We start from the raw sequence: 19,990 nt of genomic DNA on the forward strand, positions 1-19,990 counted from the left end.
AAATACCACAGAAATGTCAGCAAAAACACTTCAGTCCGCAAAAACACAACCCTAATTTGTGGGATAAGTGAGAAACCTACACACCAAGTATAGACCATATTTTGTGTTCCCTACAGGTTCTAGAAAAAGTGCAGAAGCTCTGAACTCTCCATTCAGAACCCAGTCCTACCTACCTACAGGTTATGGAACATTAGCTCTTTTAGTATTTCTCCAGTAGGAGAAAGGTCACACTTCTATGTCAAAGATAATAAAACAAAAACACTTGAGTAAATACTACAGTAATGTCCCCAAAAATACTACAGTAAATACTACAGTATACTACTGTCCGCAAAAACACTACAGTATACAGTGCTATAAAAAAGTATTTGCCCCCTTTCTAATTTTCTCTACTTTTGCATATTTGTGATCCTGGATGTTATCAGATCTTCAACCAAAACCTAATATTAGATAAAAGGGAACATAAGTGGGCAAATAACACAACAATTACATATTTATTTCATAAACAAAGTTATGCAACACCCAATTCCCCTGTGTGAAAAAGTAATTGCCCCCTTAAACTCAATAACTGGTTGTGCCACTTTTAGCTGCAATGACTCCAACCAAATGCTTCCTGTAGTTGTTGATCAGTCTCTCACGTCGCTGTGGAGGAATTTTGGCCCACTCTTCCATGCAGAACTGCTTTAACTCAGTGACGTGTGGGTTTTCAAGCATGAACTGCTCATTTCAAGTCCTGCCACAACATCTCAATTGGGATTAGGTCTGGACTTTTTGTTGCTTTTTAGCTATTTTCATGTAGACTTGATTGTGTGTTTTGGATCATTGTCTTGCTGCATGACCCACCTGCGCTTCAGCTTCAGCTCACAGACGGATGGTCTGACATTCTCCTGTAGAATTCTCTGATACAGAGCAGAATTCATGGTTCCTTCTATTAAGGCAAGTCATCCAGGTCCTGAGGCAGCAAAGCATCCCCAAACCATCACACCACCACCACCATGCTTGACCTTTGGTATGATGTTCTTACTGTGGAATGCAGTGTTTGGTTTTCGCCAGGCATTACTGGAACCCATCTCGTCCAAAATGTTGACTCAAGTTTGCCAAAAAGCACCTGGATGATCATCAAGACTCTTGGAAGAACATTCTATGGACAGATGATTCAAAAGTATAACTTTTTGGATGACATGGTTCCAGTAATGCCTGGCGAAAACCAAACACTGCATTCCACAGTAAGAACATCATACCAAAGGTCAAGCATGGTGGTGGTGGTGTGATGGTTTGGGGATGCTTTGCTGCCTCAGGACCTGGATGACTTGCCTTAATAGAAGGAACCATGAATTCTGCTCTGTATCAGAGAATTCTACATGCAGCAAGACAATGATCCAAAACACACAATCAAGTCTACATGAAAATCCAAATTGAGATGTTGAAAGAATGGAAGAGTGGGCCAAAATTCCTCCACAGCGACGTGAGAGACTGATCAACAACTACAGGAAGCATTTGGTTGGAGTCATTGCAGCTAAAGGTGGCACAACCAGTTATTGTGTGTAAGGGGGCAATTACTTTTTCACACAGGGGAATTGGGTGTTGCGTAACTTTGTTTATGAAATAAATGAAATAAATATGTAATTGTTGTGTTATTTGTTCACTTATGTTCCCTTTATCTAATATTAGGTTTTGGTTGAAGATCTGATAACATTCAGTATCACAAATATGCAAAAGTAGAGAAAATTAGAAAGGGGGCAAATACTTTTTCAGAGCACTTTATAATACAGCATATACTGCTCTTTTTTTTTACTACAGTATGTATACTATAGTAAACTGTAAATACTACAGTATACTACAGTAAATATTACAGTATACACTATAGTATATTTTCATGTGGGATGTTTCTCAAATCAAATCACATTTTATTAGTCACATACACATATTTAGCAGATGTTAACGTGGGTGTAGCGAAATGCTTGTGTTTCTAGCTCCAACAGTGCAGTAGTATCTAACAATTCACAACAATACACACAAATCTAAAAGTAAAAAAATGGAATTAAGAAATATATAAATATTAGGACAAGCAATGTCGGAGTGGCATAGATTAAAATAAAGTAGAATAGAATACCGTATATACATATGAAATGAGTAAAGCAGTATGTAAACATTATTAAAGTGACTAGTGATTCCAAGTCTATGTATATAGGGCAGCAGCCTCTAAGGTGCAGGGTTGCGTAACCGGGTGGAAGCCGGCTAGTGATGGCTGTTTAACAGTCTGATGGCCTTGAGATAGAAGCTGTTTTTTAGTCTCTCGGTCCCAGCTTTGATGCACCTGTACTGACCTCGCCTTCTGGATGATAGCGGAGTGAACAGGCCGTGGCTCGGGTGGTTGATGTCCTTGATTATCTTTTTGGCCTTCCTGTGACATCGGGTGCTATAGGTGCCCTGGAGGGCAGGTAGTTTGCCCCCAGTGATGCATTGGGCAGACTGCATCACCCTCTGGAGAGCCCTAAGGTTGCGGGTGGTGCAGTTGCCATACCAGGCGGTGATACAGCCCGACAGGATGTTCTCAATTGTGCATCTGTAAAAGTCTGTGAGGGTTTTAGGGGCCAAGCCAAATTTCTTCAGCCTCCTGTGTGGGTGGACCATTTCAGATCATCAGTGATGTGTACGCCGACGAACTTGAAGCTTTCCATCCTTTGTTTTGTTGACATTGAGTGAGAGGTTATTTTCCTGGCACCATTCTCATGGCATCTGTGTGTGTGTGTGTGTGTGTGTGTGTGTGTGTGTGTGTGTGTGTGTGTGTGTGTGTGTGTGTGTGTGTGTGTGTGTGTGTGTGTGTGTGTGTGTGTGTGTGTGTGTGTGTGTGTGTGTGTGTGTGCGTGCGTGCGTGCGTGCGTGCGTGCGTGCGTGCGTGCGTGCGTGCGTGCGTGCGTGCGTGCGTGCGTGCGTGCGTGCGTGCGTGCGTGCGTGTGAATGTGATGCAGAGAAGAGAGGTTCTTACTTTCGGTACAGTTCAATATGAACCACAGCAGGAGCAATCTTCTCAACCACATCAGCGATAAAGTTGTATCTGTGGCGCAGACTGTCTGGATTCTCCTGGCCTGGAAAACATCAAACACATACAGGGTTATATATTTTGCCACAAGCCGCGAAATGAGAGCATAGCTCATACTTCCAAATATTTCTGGGGGGGGGGAGATTATTATTTTGGCTTGGACTGGACCAGTAGGCATATCTATCTGTATAAAATGTTTGCTCAAAGTCTGAGCACTATGCTGTGCATATATATATATACTCTTATAAATAACCGTTAAAGAGCGCATAGGGCCTCCTATCATCACTATACTGTATAAACATCAAAATATTCTCTATTGATAACATCCACATGGGTAGTGCGAGGGACAGAATTCAGCTGAATCTAAAAAAGGGAAATTGAAACATCTGCTTTGAGACTCCGTATTGCACTGCATGGTCAGTCCAGCTGAAGATCTTCTGATCTCCTCACTGAGCTTATAAAACTCAGGAAGTGACTCAAATCTGAAGTTTTATAACACTTTATTTTACCTTGCGCAACCTTTGGTTCCGGAACAGCTGCAGTGCGTGCAAAACATGTGCAATTACGCCTTCACCTCCTCCCTTTGGGTCTGTGTCGGTCCAATCAAAGAATATCCCTAGGCCTATCCTCCATCTCCTGAAAAAATAGTTCTTATAAAACCCCTATTTGGTGTGGTTTGGTCTCACACAACCTATGATAGGCAACAAAAAAAATCACTGGTGTTTCCCCCTTTTATCTTACATTCCAACAATAATGCACTGCAGATGGGCTGCTGAACTGGGCTGGGTTGAGCCCTCCCAATCACCCCAACCACAACAACAGGGACATTCACAATGAGACCAGTGGAGGCTCCTCAGAGGAGGAAGGGGAGGACCATCCTCCTCAGTGAATTATCAAAATATATATTTTTTAAACATTACAAAAGCTATACTTTTTAGATAAAACTATACTAAATATATTCACATGTCACCAAATAATTGATTAAAACACACTATTTTGCAAAGAATGTCTACAGTAGCCTCAACAGCACTCTGTAGGGTAGCACCATGGTGTGGCCAGAGGACAGTTAGCTTCTGTCCTCCTCTGGGTACATTGACTTCAATACAAAACCTAGGAGGCTTATGGTTCTCAACCCCTTCCATAGACTTACACAGTAATTATGACAACTTCCGGAGGACGTCCTCCAACCTATCAGAGCTCTTGCAGCATGAACTGACATGTTGTCTATCCAAACAAAGGATCAGAGAATTAATCTAGTACTGAAAGCATAAGCTACAGCTAGCTAGCAGTGCATAAAATGTGGTGAGTAGTTGATTCAAAGAGAGAGAAAGACAGAAGTTGAACAGTTAAGAAATTAAATTTCTTCCAAAATGAAAGAGAAGCAAGAGAGAAATAGAGAGAGAGATTGTCATTTCTTTTCACTTTCAGTTTCACTTAGCTAGCAAATGCAGCTAGCTAGTTTAGCCTACTGAAACACCCTGCTCAAACAGAGGGATGTTATGTTAGCTGGCTATGACTTTCCAACACAACACTGGAACTCTTCCAAGTCAAGCTAAGCTTTTGGTTTGACTAATTTATTGCCACCGGGGCCTGCCGGTGTAACTGCTTACTGACTGTACACTAACGTTACTGCATGATTGTAGCGGTTTTACTAACGTGTTAGTTCTATTAGCTATGCTGACTTATGACGTTACTTTAGCTATTATGGTGACAACGATGTAGGCTGTGTGTAGTGGTTTGGCTTGGAATTTTTTTAGCCTGGTCACATACAGCTGATGTGTTGTGCATTGAAGTCCACAAGCGAAGGGAAGAGGTGAGAAGAGGAGAGCGCATAGATGCGAGAAGGAATACAACGTGGCTGCTATGAAAGTGAACTGTGTTTACGCGTGATCAGGGGTGTATTCATTCCGCCGATTCTTTTGAAAAACGTTTCTTAAAACGGAAGCAAACGGAACAAAACGGGGATAAACATGCCTGAATTTGTCCAATAGAAACTCTCGTTTGCAACTGTTGCACTAATGATTACACCCTATATCAGCTAGATGCAGGCAAGAGTGTGCAAGGCTGTATTGAATGTCACTGTCTGTCCATGTGTCATTGTCTGTCACCTCAAATTGTGACGAGGTGTGAATGAAGGAGTCAGGCGCAGGAGGGAAAACACTTTTCCAGAGCTATTTCCGTTTACATATATAAAACGCACCCAGCGTGAAAACGAAACTATAACAAGGGAAAATATTCCACCTTGGCAAATACAAATGGAAGAGTAGCTCAACCGAGCTACTCGCTCTCACACTAAACAATCACTCACAAAGACACGGGGAACACTTATACACATACTAATTAGGGGAATGAGCACCAGGTGTGTGTGATTGACAAGACAAGACATGACAAGTGGAGTGATGATAATGGGATCGGCAGTAGCTAGTAAGCAGGTGACGACGAATGCCGAAACCTGCCTGAACAAGGAGGGGAGGCAGCCTCGGCGGAAGTCAGTACCACCCCCCCCCCCCCCCTCTTGACGCGCGGCTCCAGCAGTGCACCGACCCCGGAATCGGGGATGGCCAGGAGGACGCAGAGCAGGGTGAGTCGGATGACGACGGTGGAAATCCCTCAACAGGGAGGGATCGAGGATGTCCCTCCTTGGGACCCAGCACCGTTCCGTACCCCTCCCACTCCACGAGATACTGAAGGCCCCCCACCCGACCCCTCGAATCCAGTATGGAACGGACCGAGTACGCCGGGGCCCCCTTGATGTCCAGAGGAGGTGGAGGAACCAGGTGCGGACCAGCTACCACCGGCCTGAGGAGAGACACATGAAATGAGGGGTTAATACGGTAATCGGGGGGAGTAACAACCTGTATGTAACCTCGTTTATCCTCCTCAGGACTTTAAACGGCCCCACAAACCGCGGGCTCAGCTTCCGGCAGGGCAGGCGGAGGGGTAGATTCCGGGTCGAGAGCCAGACCCGATCCCCCGGTACGAAAACCGGGGCCTCCCTGTGGTGGCGGTCAGCTTTCGCCTTCTGACGACGCACGGCGCACTGGAGGCGAATGTGGGCAGCGTCCCAAGTCTCCTCCGCGCGCCGAAACCAATCCTCCACCACAGGAGCCTCGGTCTGGCTCTGGTGCCACGGTGCCAGGACCGGTTGGTAACCCAAAACACATTGGAAAGGGTGTTAGGTTAGTGGAGGAGTGGTGGAGAGAGTTCTGAGCATATTCTGTCCATGGCAGGAACACCGACCACTCCCCCGACCGGTCCTGACAGTAGGTCCGCAGGAACCTACCCACATCTTGATTCACCCTTTCCACCTGCCCATTACTCTCGGGGTGAAATACAGAGGTCAGGTTGACCGAGACCCCCAGACGTTCCATGAACGCCTTCCAGACTCTAGACGTGAACTGGGGACCTCGGTCGGACACTATATCCTCTGGTACCCCGTAGTGCCGGAAGACGTGAGTAAACAGAGCCTCCGCAGTTTGTAGGGCCGTGGGGAGACCGGGCAGAGGAAGGAGGCGGCAGGACTTCGAAAAGCGATCCACAACGACTAGGATAGTGGTGTTACCTTGGGAGAGGGGAAGATCAGTAAGAAAATCAATACTAAGGTGAGACCATGGTCGTTGTGGAACTGGTAAAGGTTGTAGCTTACCCGCTGGGAGGTGCCTAGGTGCCTTACTCTGGGCGCACACTGAGCAGGAGGAAACATACACCCTCACATCCTTAGCCAAGGTAGGCCACCAGTACTTCTCAGTCAGGCAGTGCATTGTACGACCGATTCCTGGATGACCAGAGGAGGGTGACGTGTGTTCCCAGTAGATCAGACGATCACGGATAAGCGCAGGCACGTACTGCAGCCCAGCTGGACACTGCGGTGGAGATGGATCTGTGCGTAATGCCTGCGCTATATCCTCGTCCATCACCCATACTACCGACGCCACAATGCATGAGGCCGGGAGTATGGGGGTGTTGTCTCTGGGCCTCTCCTCTGTGTCATACAGCCGAGACAGTGCATCTGCCTTCACGTTCTTTGTACCCTGAATGTATGAGAGTGTGAAATCAAACTGGGTGAAGAAGAGGGCCCACCTGGCCTGGCGAGGATTCAGCCTCCTCGCTGCCCGAATGTACTCCAGGTTACGGTGGTCTGTCCAGACGAGGAAAGGGTGTTTCGCCCCTTCGTGCCAATGCCTCCACACCGTCAAAGCTCGGACAACAGCCAGCAGCTCCCAATCACCAATGCCGTAGTTCTGCTCCGCCGAGGTGAGCTTTTTCGAAAAGAAGGCGCAGGGGCGGAGCTTGGGTGGCGTGCCCGAGCGTTGGGATAAGACAGCGCCTATCCCTACCTCGGACGCATCCACCTCCACTACGAACGGTAGTGATGGATCGGGGTGAGCCAGTACTGGGGCGGAGGTGAACAGACCCCGCAATCTACTGAAGGCCAAATCAGCCTCAGCAGACCAGCGGAGCCGGGACGGTCCACCCTTCAACAAGGAGGTAATGGGAGCTGCGACCTTGCCAAAGCCCAGAATAAACCTCCGATAGTAGTTGGCAAAGCCAAGGAAGCGCTGCACCTCCTTCACCATGGTTGGAGTCGGCCAATTACGCACGGCTGAAATGCGATCTCCCTCCATCTCCACACCTGTGGTAGTAATGCGGTATCCGAGGAAGGAGATTGACCAGTACCTTGTGAACCAGGGACACATGCTCGGCGCGTGTAGAGGAATACACCAGGATGTCATCGATGTAGACCACCACACCGCGACCAAGCATGTCCCAAAACGCCTTGTTCACGAAGGACTGGAAAACGGATGGAGCATTCATCAAACCGTAGGGCATCACCAGGTATTCATAATTCCCCGATGTTGTGCTGAATGCTGTTTTCCACTCATCCCCTTCCCAAATACGCACCAGGTTGTAGGCACTCCTGAGGTCTAATTTGGTGAAAAAAAACGGGCCCCATGCATTGACTCAATCACTGAAGGAATGAGGGGAAGAGAATAACTAAATCGTACCGTCACCTTATTCAGTGGTCGATAATCAATGCACGGGCGTAAACCGGCATCTTTCTTCTTCACAAAGGAAAAACTTGAGGAAGCAGGTGAAGTGGAGGGACGTATATATCCCTGGCACAGGGACTCGGTGACATATGTTTCCATAGCCTCTGTCTCAGCCTGCGACAGAAGATACAAATGACTCCTGGGAGGTACAGCGTCTACCCGAAGGTTTATCGCGCAATCCCTCTCCCGATGAGGTGGTAATTTAGTCGCTTGCGTCTTGGAAAACGCGAGCGCCAGATCATGGTATTCGGGGGGAATGCGCAAGGTGGGGTTACCGTCTGGACTTTCCACCGTGGTTGCACCAACGGAAACACCTAGACACCTACCCGGACACACACGCGACCACCTCGTAAGAACCCTCTGCGGCCATGAAAAATGGGGGTTGTGAAGGGCTAACCACGGAATACCTAAGACTACAGGGTAAGCAGGAGACTCAATAATCAAAAAAGTGATCTGCTCAACATGCGTCTCCTGTGTAATCATGGTGACTGGTACAGTAAACTCCTTAACCAACCCGGACCCTAATGGTCGACTATCAAGTGCTCTGATGGGGAGTGAAATGGATAGGGGAACCAATGAAATGCCTTGACGGCGTGCAAATGCCCTGTCCATAAAGTTCCCAGCTGCGCCTGAATCGACTAGCGCCTTACACTGGGAAACTACCAGGTGATCGGGAAAGGAGATAGATAAGGTACAGTGTGCCGCAAAGGGCTCTGAACAAGTTTGGCTGTTCGTTACCTGGGGTGATGCGTGAGTACCCTGCCTACCGAAAGGAACGTTGACTGCAAAGTGAGGTGGATTGTCCCTTCGTGCCACCACTGTCGCTGTCCTCCTGCACTCTCTCGACTGGCGGCTCCCCCCAGCTCCATCTGCTCGGGGTCAGAGTCATCCGGAGTGGGAATGGGCAGACCCCTACAAGGACGTCCTCTGGCTGCTAGCAGATTGTCCAGCCGGATGGCCATGTCCACCAGTTGGGAGAACAATAGCATGGCATCACGGCAAGCTAGCTCCCGTCGGACGTCCTCCCTTAGGTGGCACCGGAAATGGCTGATCAGGGCCCGCTCGTTCCACCCAGACCCCGCTGCCAGCGTCTGGAACTCCAGCGCGTAGTCCTGTGCGGTCCTCGTCCCCTGCCTCAGATGGACCAGTCGTTCGCCCGCCTGATCGAAAACGGACAGAAAGAGGCGAGCAAACTCCCCGTAGTCCTCCAACGCGGCACCTCCCTCGTTCCACACCGCGTTGGCCCACTCCAGGGATCTCCCACAAAGGCAGGAAACAAGGACGGATACCTTCTCCCGCTCCAGTGGCGCCGTCCTGATGCTGGAGAAATACAGCTCGAGTTGGAGCCGAAATCCCTTACATCGCGCTGCCGTCCCATCAAACGCTGGTGGCCGGGATATCTGGATCCCTCCAGGGGCTGGGGTGTAGGTGGCTGGATCCGGTTGACCAGCTGGTCTCGATAGATCGGGTCTTCTCCTCTCCAGGCGTTCTACTACCTGAAGAACCCGATCCATCGCTTCCCCCAAGCTGGCCAGCATCGAGGAATACTCCTGGACCCTTGCCACAACTCCAGGCATGCGGTCTTCTCCTGCTGACTCCATTCAGCGGGTGAGTGATTCTGTGACGAGGTGTGAATGAAGGAGTCAGGCGCAGGAGGTAAAACACCGAAGTCCAGAGTTTATTCCGTTTACATATATAAAACGCATCTAGCGTGAAAACGAAACTATAACAAGGGAAAATATTCCACCTTTGCAAATACAACCGAGCTACTCGCTCTCACACTAAACAATCACTCACAAAGACAAGGGGAACAGAGGGAACACTTATACACATACTCATTAGGGGAATGAGCACCAGGTGTGTGTGATTGACAAGACAAGACATGACAAGTGGAGTGATGAGAATGGGATCGGCAGTAGCTAGTAAGCCGGTGACGACGAACACCGAAACCTGCCCGAACAAGGAGGGTAGGCAGCCTCGGTGAAAGTCGTGACACAAATTTGTCTCTTGACCTGTGTGCACCTACGTTGCAAACTTTAATTCATAGGCTAGGTTGTAGCAACCTCATGATGGGTATAGGGAAAATTCAAGTATCATGTAGTATCCTAAACCTATCGCTGTTACATTGAACTGGGTGAATGGATATCCAATATGCTGCAATAGAAATAAGGCCATGCTCATGAAAAACAAATTGTCCTCCCTCATCTTAAACGGCACTGACCGCCACTGAATGAGACCTATAAACATCTAGTTATACGATTCCATTGAGCTCTTCTCTATTTTAACTAAAAGCTCTGCTTGGTTTGATGAAAAACTATCACAGTCTATGATCTACTGTATCTTCAAAGGATAAAAGCCTCAAGGAGAACGCAAAGAGAAATGGAAACATTCACGGCAAGAGAATCATGTTATACTATCAAGGCGCTAAGCCGCTAACAGCTCGTCTTACAGAGACACATTACGTTCTGATAAGGTCTTCAGTTCCTATACTAAAAGTGCCAGTCACAGTGCTGAAGGATGCCAAGGCATTCCTCTTGCTCTGCATCATACACTGAACAAAACTATAAACGCAACATGCAATATTTTACAGTTCATATAATGAATATATAATGAAATAAAACCATTAAGCCCTAATCTATGGATTTCACATGACTGGGAATACAGATATGCATCTGTTGGTCACAGATGCCTTTAAAAAAAAGTATGGGCGTGGATCAGAAAACTAGTCAGTATCTGGTGTGACCACCATTTGCCTCATGCAGTGCGACACATCTCCTTCGCATAGAGTTGTTCAGGCTGTTGATTGTGGCCTTTGGAATATTGTCCCATTCTCTTCAATGGCTGTGCGAAGTTGCTGGATAATGGTGGGAAATGGAACACGCTGTCGTACACGTCGATCCAGAGTATCCCAAACATGCTTAACTGGGACATTTTGAGCTTCCAGAAATTGTGTACAGATCCTTGTGACATGGGCCGTGCATTATCATGCTGGAACATGAGGTGATGGCGGCGGATGAATGGCATGACATTGGCCTCAGGGTCTCGTCACAGTATCTCTGCGCATTCAAATTGCCATCGCTAAAATGCAATTGTGTTCGTTGTCTGCCCATACCATAACCCAACCGCCACCATGTTCACAACGTTGACATCAGCAAACCGCTCACCCACACGACACCATACACGCTGTCTGCCATCTGCCCGGTACAGTTGAAACCGGGATACATCCGTGAAGAGCACACTTCTCCAGATTGCCAGTGGCGAAGGTGAGCATTTGCCGACTGAAGTTGTTTACGATGTCAAACTGTAGTCAGGTCAAGACCCTGGTGAGGACGACAAGCACGCAGATGAGCTTCCCTGAGACGGTTTCTGACAGTTTGTGCAGAAATTCTTCCGTTGTGCAGACCCACAGTGTCATCAGCTGTCCGGGTGGCTGGTCTCAGACGATCCTGCAGGTGAAGAAGCCAGATGTGGAGGTCCTGGGATGGTGTGGTTACACGTGGTCTGCGGTTGTGAGGCCGGTTGGACCTACTGCCAAGTTCTCTAAAACAACGTTGAAGGCGGCTTGTGGTAGAGAAATTAACATTCAATTATCTGGCAACAGATCTGGTGGACATTCCTGCAGTCAGCATGCCAATTGAGCGCTCCCTCAAAACTTGAGACATCTGTGGCTTTGTGTTGTGTGACAAAACTGCACATTTTAGAGTGGCCTTTTATTGTCCCCAGCACAAGGTGCACCTGTGTAATGATCATGCTGTTTAATCAGCTTCTTGATATGCCACACCTGTCAGGTAGATGGATTGTCTTTGCGAAGGAGAAATGCTCACTAACAGGGATGTAAACAAATTTGTGTAAATAATTTTAGCAACATAAGCTTTTTGTGAGTATTGAAAATGTCTGGGATCCTTTATTTCAGCTCATGAAACATGGGACCAACACTTTACATGTAACAAATATTTTTTTTAAATCAGTATAAATTGGCGTATTAGACTGGAAATATCCATCCAACAGGTTATGACAGCTTCATCTGTGTTTGTTTCATTAATATTATCTAAGGCTATAAGGAGTTTCACAGACCTCAAACCACCCAGAGCAGTGGATTGTGGAATGTGCTTGAGCACAGCATATCTAGAAATATCTCCAGATCCAGCCTCCACCATCAACTTCTATGTAGTAATTCTTCCAATGTGTCGCTGAAAAGAGTAAGAGAGAGGAGAGAGTTCACTCGACCTGACCTGCAGACAGAGACATGGACTCAGGCACGCCATGTAAAATGGCCTTCAATCAAATCACATAAAAATACTTCAGCTTTGATAAAAGGTCAAAAGATCTGTTGTAAATTGAGGACTCTCTCTCTTTCTTAATCACTATTAGTCACACCATCTCTTTTGTGCACCGAAAGCCTACAGCATGACTGAACAGAGACACACAGGCACTCACGCACCCCCCCCCCCCCCCCCCCCCCCCACACACACACACACACCCCAATTGAAATTGTATCACGTGGAGCAATAAAATAATAGCCCTCTACCCTTACAGATGTTGGTTTCTCTGCCAAGTGGAACTCCTGATTATGGAGCATGCCATGGCCTGTCTATTCTTACCCACTGATGGTTTCCTGATGTGTCCATCAGTTATATGACACGGGCACTTGGCTTGGCTGGCTGTGAGGATACTTGGGCCCCACTCACAATCTGAAGTGAGTACATAGAGAGAGACACAGAAGCTGGCAGGAAGTGTTGTGTCCTAATACTGTAATATGGTCAAAGACAACTGTGTGGACTAGATCTTCCTGGACAAGTTATTTTCCATTTGACTACAGCAACAGTTTTGATTGAGGGGTTTCTTGCAGAATATGCGAGTCTAATTAAATACTTGAGGAAATAGACAAGGCTACCACGTTTCAGAATAGATCAAAACCTCTGGTGGGCTAGTGCCCTGGTCTATACACGCATTGATCTGTCTCGTCCAATATTATGTTGGACCTCCCAACGTTGCCAAGGCTCAACCCCAGACTTCAAGTGAGGGATGCGTGTGTTTATGCACCTTGGTTGCCGTGCTCACCACTAAACTAATGTTTACCCTGCTGTGAGCTCCTTCAACCTGGATTAGAGATGCCAACTCCTTCAATTTGAAAGGGTGTGGAAAAACAAGCTTCGAAGCAATGTTTGCACGTCTGAACGATGGTCAAATCCAATCTAATTGGATTTGTCACATCAAATAAACAACAGGTGTAGACTAACAGTGAAATGTTTACTTACAGACATTTCAACAATACAGAGAGAAAATCTTTAAAATAATAGAAAGATAATAAGTAACGATAACTTGGCTATATACACGGGGGTACCAGTACCGAGTCGATGTGCAGGGTCACGAGGTAATTGAGGTAGATATCTACATATATATACGAATAAAGTGACTAGGCAACAAGATAGATAATAAGCAGTAGCAGCAGCGTATGTGATGAGTCAGGATAGTTAGTGCAAAGGGGGGGTCAATGCAGATAGTCCGGGCAGCCATTTGATTAATTGTTCAGCAGTCTTATGGCTTGGGGGTAGAAGCTGTTAAGGAGCCTTTTGGTCTTAGACTTGGCGCTTTGTACCACTTGCCGAGCGGTAGCAGAGAGAACAGTCTATGACTTGGGTGACTGGAGTCTTTGACCATTTTTAGGGCCATCCTCTGACACCGCCTGGTATAGAAGTCCTGGATGGCAGGGAGCTCGGCCCCAGTGATGTACTGGGCCGTACGCACTAGCTGCTGTAGCGCCTCGCGGTCGGATGCCAAGCAGTTGCCATACCAGGGGGTGATGCAGCCAGTCAATTGTGCAGCAGTATAACTTTTTGAGGTTCTGAGGGCCCATGCCAAATCTTTTCAGCCTCCTTAGGGGAAAGAGGCTTTGGTGTGTGTGGACCATGTTAATTCCTTAGCGATGTGGACACCGAGGAACTTGAAGCTCTCAACCCGCTCCACTACAGCCCCGTTGATGTGGATGGGGGCGTGCTCGGCCCTCCATTTCCTGTAGTCCACGATCAATTGCTTTGTCTTGCTGATGTTGTGGGAGCGGTTGTTGTCCCGACACCACACTGCCCGGTCTCTGGCCTTCTCCCTGTACGCTGTCTCATTGTAGTCGGTGATCAGGCCTACCACCGTCGTGTCGTCAACAAATGATGTTGGAGTCGTGCGCGGCCATGTAGATGTGGGTGAACAGGGAGTACAGGAGGGGACTAAGCACGCACCCCGGAGGGGCCCCTGTGTTGAGGGTCAGTGTGGCGGATGTTTTGTTGCCTACCCTTACCACCTGGGCGGCCTGTCAGGAGGTCCAGGATCCAGTTGCAGAGGGAGGTGTTCAGTCCCAGGGTCCTGAGCTTAGTGATGAGCTTGCAGGGCACTATGGTGTTGAACTCTGAGCTGTAGTCAATGAACAGCATTCTCACATAAGTGTTCCTCTTATCCAGGTGGGAGAAGGCAGTGTGTAGTGTAATAGAGATTGCATCATCTGTGGATCTGTTGGGGCGGTATGAGAATTTGAGTGGGTCCAGGTTGTCTGGGATGATGGTGTTGACATGAGCCATGACCAGGCTTTCAAAGCATTTCATGGCTACAGATGTGAGTGCTACGGGGCGATAGTGATTTAGACAGGTTACGTTCTTGGGCACAGGGACTATGGTGGTCTGCTTGAAACATGTAGGTATTACAGACTGGGTCAGGGAGCGGTTGAAAATGTCACTGAAGACACTTGCCAGCTGGTCAACGCATGCTCTGAGTACGCGTCCTGGTAATCCGTCTGGCCCTGCGGCCTTGTGAATGTTAACCTGTTTAAATGGTCTTATGTTAACCTGTTTAAAGGTCTTACTCACATCGGCTACGGAGAGCGAGATCACACAGTTGTCCGGAACAGCTGGTGCTCTGTCACTGTCTGTCACTGATCGCTGTGGAGCAGTCTGTTACACTCTCCATCATGTCACTAATACAGAGTGCTGAGCTACCAATTAACTAAACATGTCTCAAATTAGATTTCAACCTCTCCAGCAACTCAATCTGTTGTGTACAAAACATCTTATTGTAAGAGATTTCATTCACACTTCTTTCCATTCAAAAGGTATTAAGTCACCATTCCATTCACTTTATACTGACAGTGTTTTGATCTTATATGCATGCCTGTCAATCACACATATACAATATATACGGAACAAGTCACCTCATGACAAAACGGGACTACAAAACATGGCTCAATGACTGTAGAATTTGACCTAGATCTTGATCCGTTTAGAAGTTATACAACCGACTGACTTCATGAGGTCCAGATGCTATGACATCATAGGTGGGAGCATCTCCTCATCATCTGAGGAGCCTCAACTGAGGGAAAGGGAAGGAAACCTAAACCGCCATGAAGGCACACCATTAAAATGTCAATCAAACTGTATGCACTCACTAACTGTAAGTCGCTCTGGATAAGAGCTTCTGCTAAATGACTATAATGTAAATGTAAAATGTAAAATGTGTTATTAACCAACAAATTACGTTTTTTTTTAGATATGGTATCATTAACAACACACATCTCCTTGTGAAAAACATGTAAAGTCACAAAAGCTCTGTCTGGTTTAACTGGTAGGCTACTGGTAAATGTCTTGGGTGTGATTGTGATACATTTTGACACAAACTGGCTCTACCAATGGGTTCACCGAGGGTCACTTGAAATTGAAGGGATCCTTTTCTAACACAGCGCTAGGCTACAGAAAAACAGATCCCTTTCAACTCGGCAACATGTTATTTCGGGAGCATAAGAATGGGAAGTTTTAATGAGCAAAAAAATATGACAATTCACCGCAGACCAATTCAATAGATAATATTATTTCCATTTGGAAATACACCTTTTATGCATTATGGTTTTACGCCCAATATTGCACTTCCTGAGGCTTTTAACTAGACAAACAGTGTTTTTGATACATTATGTTGAATTCCAATATTGCCACATAGGGCCTACCTTTGCCACAGGTTCCTCTCTGTATGAAGATGACCGGTGGCTGCTGCAGCTTCAGAGCCCGATTACTCACTCTCTTCAGTTCGCAGATGTTTTGGTAGGACACCCCGTCACTGCCGCACACCGGGTCCGAACCTTTACAGACGCACACACCGCTTTTGCCCCGACGCCTCACTGTGGCGGACACCCCAATTCCGTCCGTGATCGAGCATTCCATGCCCTCTCCGCACTCCGGGTCCCCTAATCTCCCCGTGCCGCCGCATGCCTCACCCTCTTCGGACGCACAGACCGGACAACAGTCGCATTGGTCAAGTATGTCGCCGGCCAGGCAGTCCGCAGGGATCGGGGGACATAGAGATTTGTCACATTTATCTGGACAGCCGATGACATATCGCTTGGTTCTTGCCTCGCAAACTAAAGGAGAAAGGAGAAAAGTTGCGCAGATGACGGACCAAAACATTGTTAAAAATTAAATTATCAAAAAATTAACAAAGTTGTCAAAAAACGTATTTTCAAAAGTTTCTACCAAAATATGTTTTATCTGCATAAATAATAAACGTTACATAAATGTGAAAATAAATGTCAGCCGCTTTTCACTAAAGTGAGCTTCGTTGGTGTACTGCTGTCAGACAACAAATATGCTGTAACTCCCTCTGTGATGTTCCAGAGTTTATAAAGGCAACGACACGCTGTAGCAATATAAACAAGACAGGCGATTGGTGGGCTCTTCTGACGTGCAGAGGGTTCAGTACATACATATGCCTCCTCCACCCACCCCCTTACTGAGGCTATGTCAGAGCATCAGAATGTACCCTGAGTTCATTTCAAACTGATCATAATGTTCTATGTTCATATAGGATACATTGCTTCATTCAGTTGAGCAAAGAAAACAATTAAGTACACTTTTGCTCTTATAGTAGCATAGGTCTAACCTTTAATTTCCACTGCATATAACTGAGTTGTATAGATTCAATTACTGCACTGGAGTAGGCCAAATTATTGTTGTGGCAATTCAAAGATGCCCAAAGCAATTGCATGCTGTTTGATCATAGATTTTTCCTTTGCCAGACTTTCAATGTTCAACAAACTGTTTACGTAAAACAAAAGCCACTATAGATACTTGGTGCAGTGTAAACAAAATTGATAGAATCCTCAGAAGTTGAATTTACAGCTGAAAAGTGATGAAGTGAAAGCAAAGGTTATCATAGTTCAGTTTAAAGGTTCGGGGTTGCAGCCCATGATTTGTTGATGGTCTGGGTCTGGGTAAGGGCCAGGAATCCGCCCATGTTATGTCCGTCCATGTTATTGCATGATTCTGAGAACCCTAATGTCTATGTCAGTATTCTGGAATGCTCATCCATTCCATGGCATCCTACTGGAACCCAAAAGCAAATATAATCACTTCCTTGTGCTGTTTGGAATGGATTGATCAAATACCCTAAAATCTTATTGCACTTTAAACGACAGATGCTTGCAATGGTCTTTGAAGAGTTTCTCTCCCACAATGCATCATTTCCAAGGGTGCTGTGAGACTAACTCTGGTTTCATTGCCATAGAAACACATAGAACCACACAACTTTTGTCAGATTAAAATGATCGTAGCAGGTTAGAAGAACTTGAGCAGCAGGTTAGGATAATTATCGTAGCAGGTCAGGAGAATTGGGTTAAGGTTAGGAAAAGGGTTAGGGTTAGCTAAAATGTTGAAACTTTTTATGTTAATTTGACAAAAGCTGTATCCCTTCTAGCCATGACCGAGTAGACCTGAGGAAGGCCTTTAGTATTTGTATTTATTATGGATCCCCATTAGCTGCTGCCAAGGCAGATAAACATTCAACAAGCACAGCACTTACACAAATTACTGATGTTTGGCTGAGAGAAATTGATGATAAAAATATTGTGGGGGCTGTTTTGCTAGAGTTCAGTGCGGCTTTTGACATTATCGATCATAGTCTGTTGCTGGAGAGGTTGTTCTTTAATGGAAGCCTCTCCAACAAAATCCAGGTAGAATCAGTATGATTGACTACAAGGCAACAGGAATACCAAGAGCTCTCTATGTTTGTCTAAGTGTCGACAGCTACAGTGAATGTAACACTAACTCACAGGCGGTAATGCTGGAGAAACCGTCCACTCTCTACTTTTCTCATAGCCACTGGGAGTGAGAGCATTGGGAGTGTTTGGGAGTTGTGTTGATCACTTGTAGGATCTGAAAATATTAATTATAATATTGTTATAAATCTAATCTGACAGATTGTGACAGAAAATTGTTAAGTATGGTCACAATTAGTTTCTCGAGGATGCCACTACAGAAAACTACTAACATCAACGCCTGTCAGAGTTGACTGAATCGGTGCGTCCTATAGGGCCTAGCTTTAGAGAAATCACACAGTGCTGCTGGTCTGAGAACAGTGATTCTGACCCTCTGGCATGTTCAGGGATCGTTTATGGGACCCTCAACATCTCATCACAGTTTATGATGTGAGTGATGCTGGAGGGGAGTCAAACAGAGCTCCGGGAAACATCCTCCCCTCCACTCCTCTCCATCCCCTCCTCCACGTCTTCTGAACCTGGCTGTTCCAGCACATATGAGTCACACCCGCTTGCCTTTCACAGCCCCCTCATCAACACATAGACACACTCCAAATGGCCCACAAAACAAATGAGTCTCAACCCATTCCCATCAGCACAGCTCTGCTCCATTCGTGGCTTTGACTGCCACCACCAGAAACAGTACTTTACTGTAGCATATGTAATACTGTGGATGTTGACAAGTAAGAATGTTCGCACTCATTGGGTTGACAGGACACTATGAATGTTTTTTATCAGCCAGGGTCAGCCAGGGTCATTTCAGGATGGTTAAATTGCAATGCTCTATAATGATATTTCTGCCAGCCAAGACACCACAAGCAGAACAAACAGGGTTTTAACTTGAAGTCATCTCGTTCCCTACCCTTGTCCAGGACATATCCTGTTTACCCTCCATGTTCCTGGTGCATATCATACTGCTGCGGGTGCTACAGTACATCCCCATTACAGCAGAGAAACAAGACCAGCAGTTTGAGGGAGAAAGATCTACAGTACAGTAACAGTGGACTGCAGCACATAGGGGCTGGTTGTCAAAGAAAGCCACATTATTCACAAGAGACAATGTTCTTTACTTGGTAAAAATCAGAACACAATACCTAATACTCATTGTCCTGTCCCCAAAATATATTGGCATTGCTTGGGGGTGTTGGTTAACCACAGCTGGCTGTAGAGAGACATCTTTCTGTGGGTACACATTGTCATTTATCCTGAACTGATTCAGCTAAGCTCTGCTCTACCATTTATCTTATTAGGTGCTGAAGTGTTGCTGGTCCATTAAATTGATTAAGAAGCTTCTACCAAGTGCTGACGAAGCAAGTGTAGTTATTTCTTATGGAAGGGAGTCTAAAGTTGCACGGGGAGACAGCAGTGGTGCTTCAGCAGTGCAGTTGGAAGTTTATAGGTCTGTGTTGGTGCGTAGAGTAGACGGTTGGTTCAAAAGTGTGAGCCAGAGCTTTTTTTTGTCATTTAGCAGACACTCTTATCCAGAGCGAATAGGGTTAAGTGCCTTGAGCAAGGGCACAAACAGATTTTTCACTTAGTTGGCTCTGGAATTCGAACCAGTGACCTTTCGGTTACTGGCCCAAAGCTCTTAACCGCTAGGCTACCTGCCACCCGCTAGGCTACCTGCCAATGTTGCCAAAGTTACATAATCTCTTGTAACATTTATTGTTCACTTTCAATTTAATCTGGGAGTGCTTATTCTTTTTTACAACGGGAAATAAATAATACACATGGGGGGAATTAATTTTATTGCAGCAATGCAATGACAGAGTGGAGAACTTACCATTCCAGGATAATTGAACTACTCTGTTTAGTTTTTTTACATTGTTTTGGTGG

At 46.2% G+C, this 19,990-nt stretch overlaps 1 protein-coding gene across 4 annotated transcripts in view; it reads right to left on the reverse strand.

Moving 5' to 3' along the window:
- Nucleotides 1-16,790, reverse strand: part of htra1b (HtrA serine peptidase 1b) — a 43,216-nt gene extending 26,426 nt beyond the window's left edge. For 3 of the 4 annotated variants that reach the window (XM_084162465.1, XM_084162468.1, XM_084162466.1), the window contains exons 1-2: nucleotides 16,073-16,714; nucleotides 2,987-3,086 (exon numbers count right to left, since the gene is read on the reverse strand). In XM_084162465.1, the coding sequence (XP_084018591.1) occupies nucleotides 2,987-3,086; nucleotides 16,073-16,529 (557 nt within the window). In that variant the 5' untranslated portion in view covers nucleotides 16,530-16,714. Of the gene's footprint in view, nucleotides 1-2,986; nucleotides 3,087-16,072 lie in introns of all 4 variants that reach the window. The other variant, XM_084162467.1, reaches the window with a different exon arrangement.
- Between the last annotated feature and the right edge of the window lie 3,200 nt (nucleotides 16,791-19,990).

Source organism: Coregonus lavaretus (assembly GCF_964263955.1).
Source record: "Coregonus lavaretus genome assembly, chromosome: 1".
In the NCBI taxonomy this organism is placed as follows: domain Eukaryota; kingdom Metazoa; phylum Chordata; class Actinopteri; order Salmoniformes; family Salmonidae; genus Coregonus; species Coregonus lavaretus.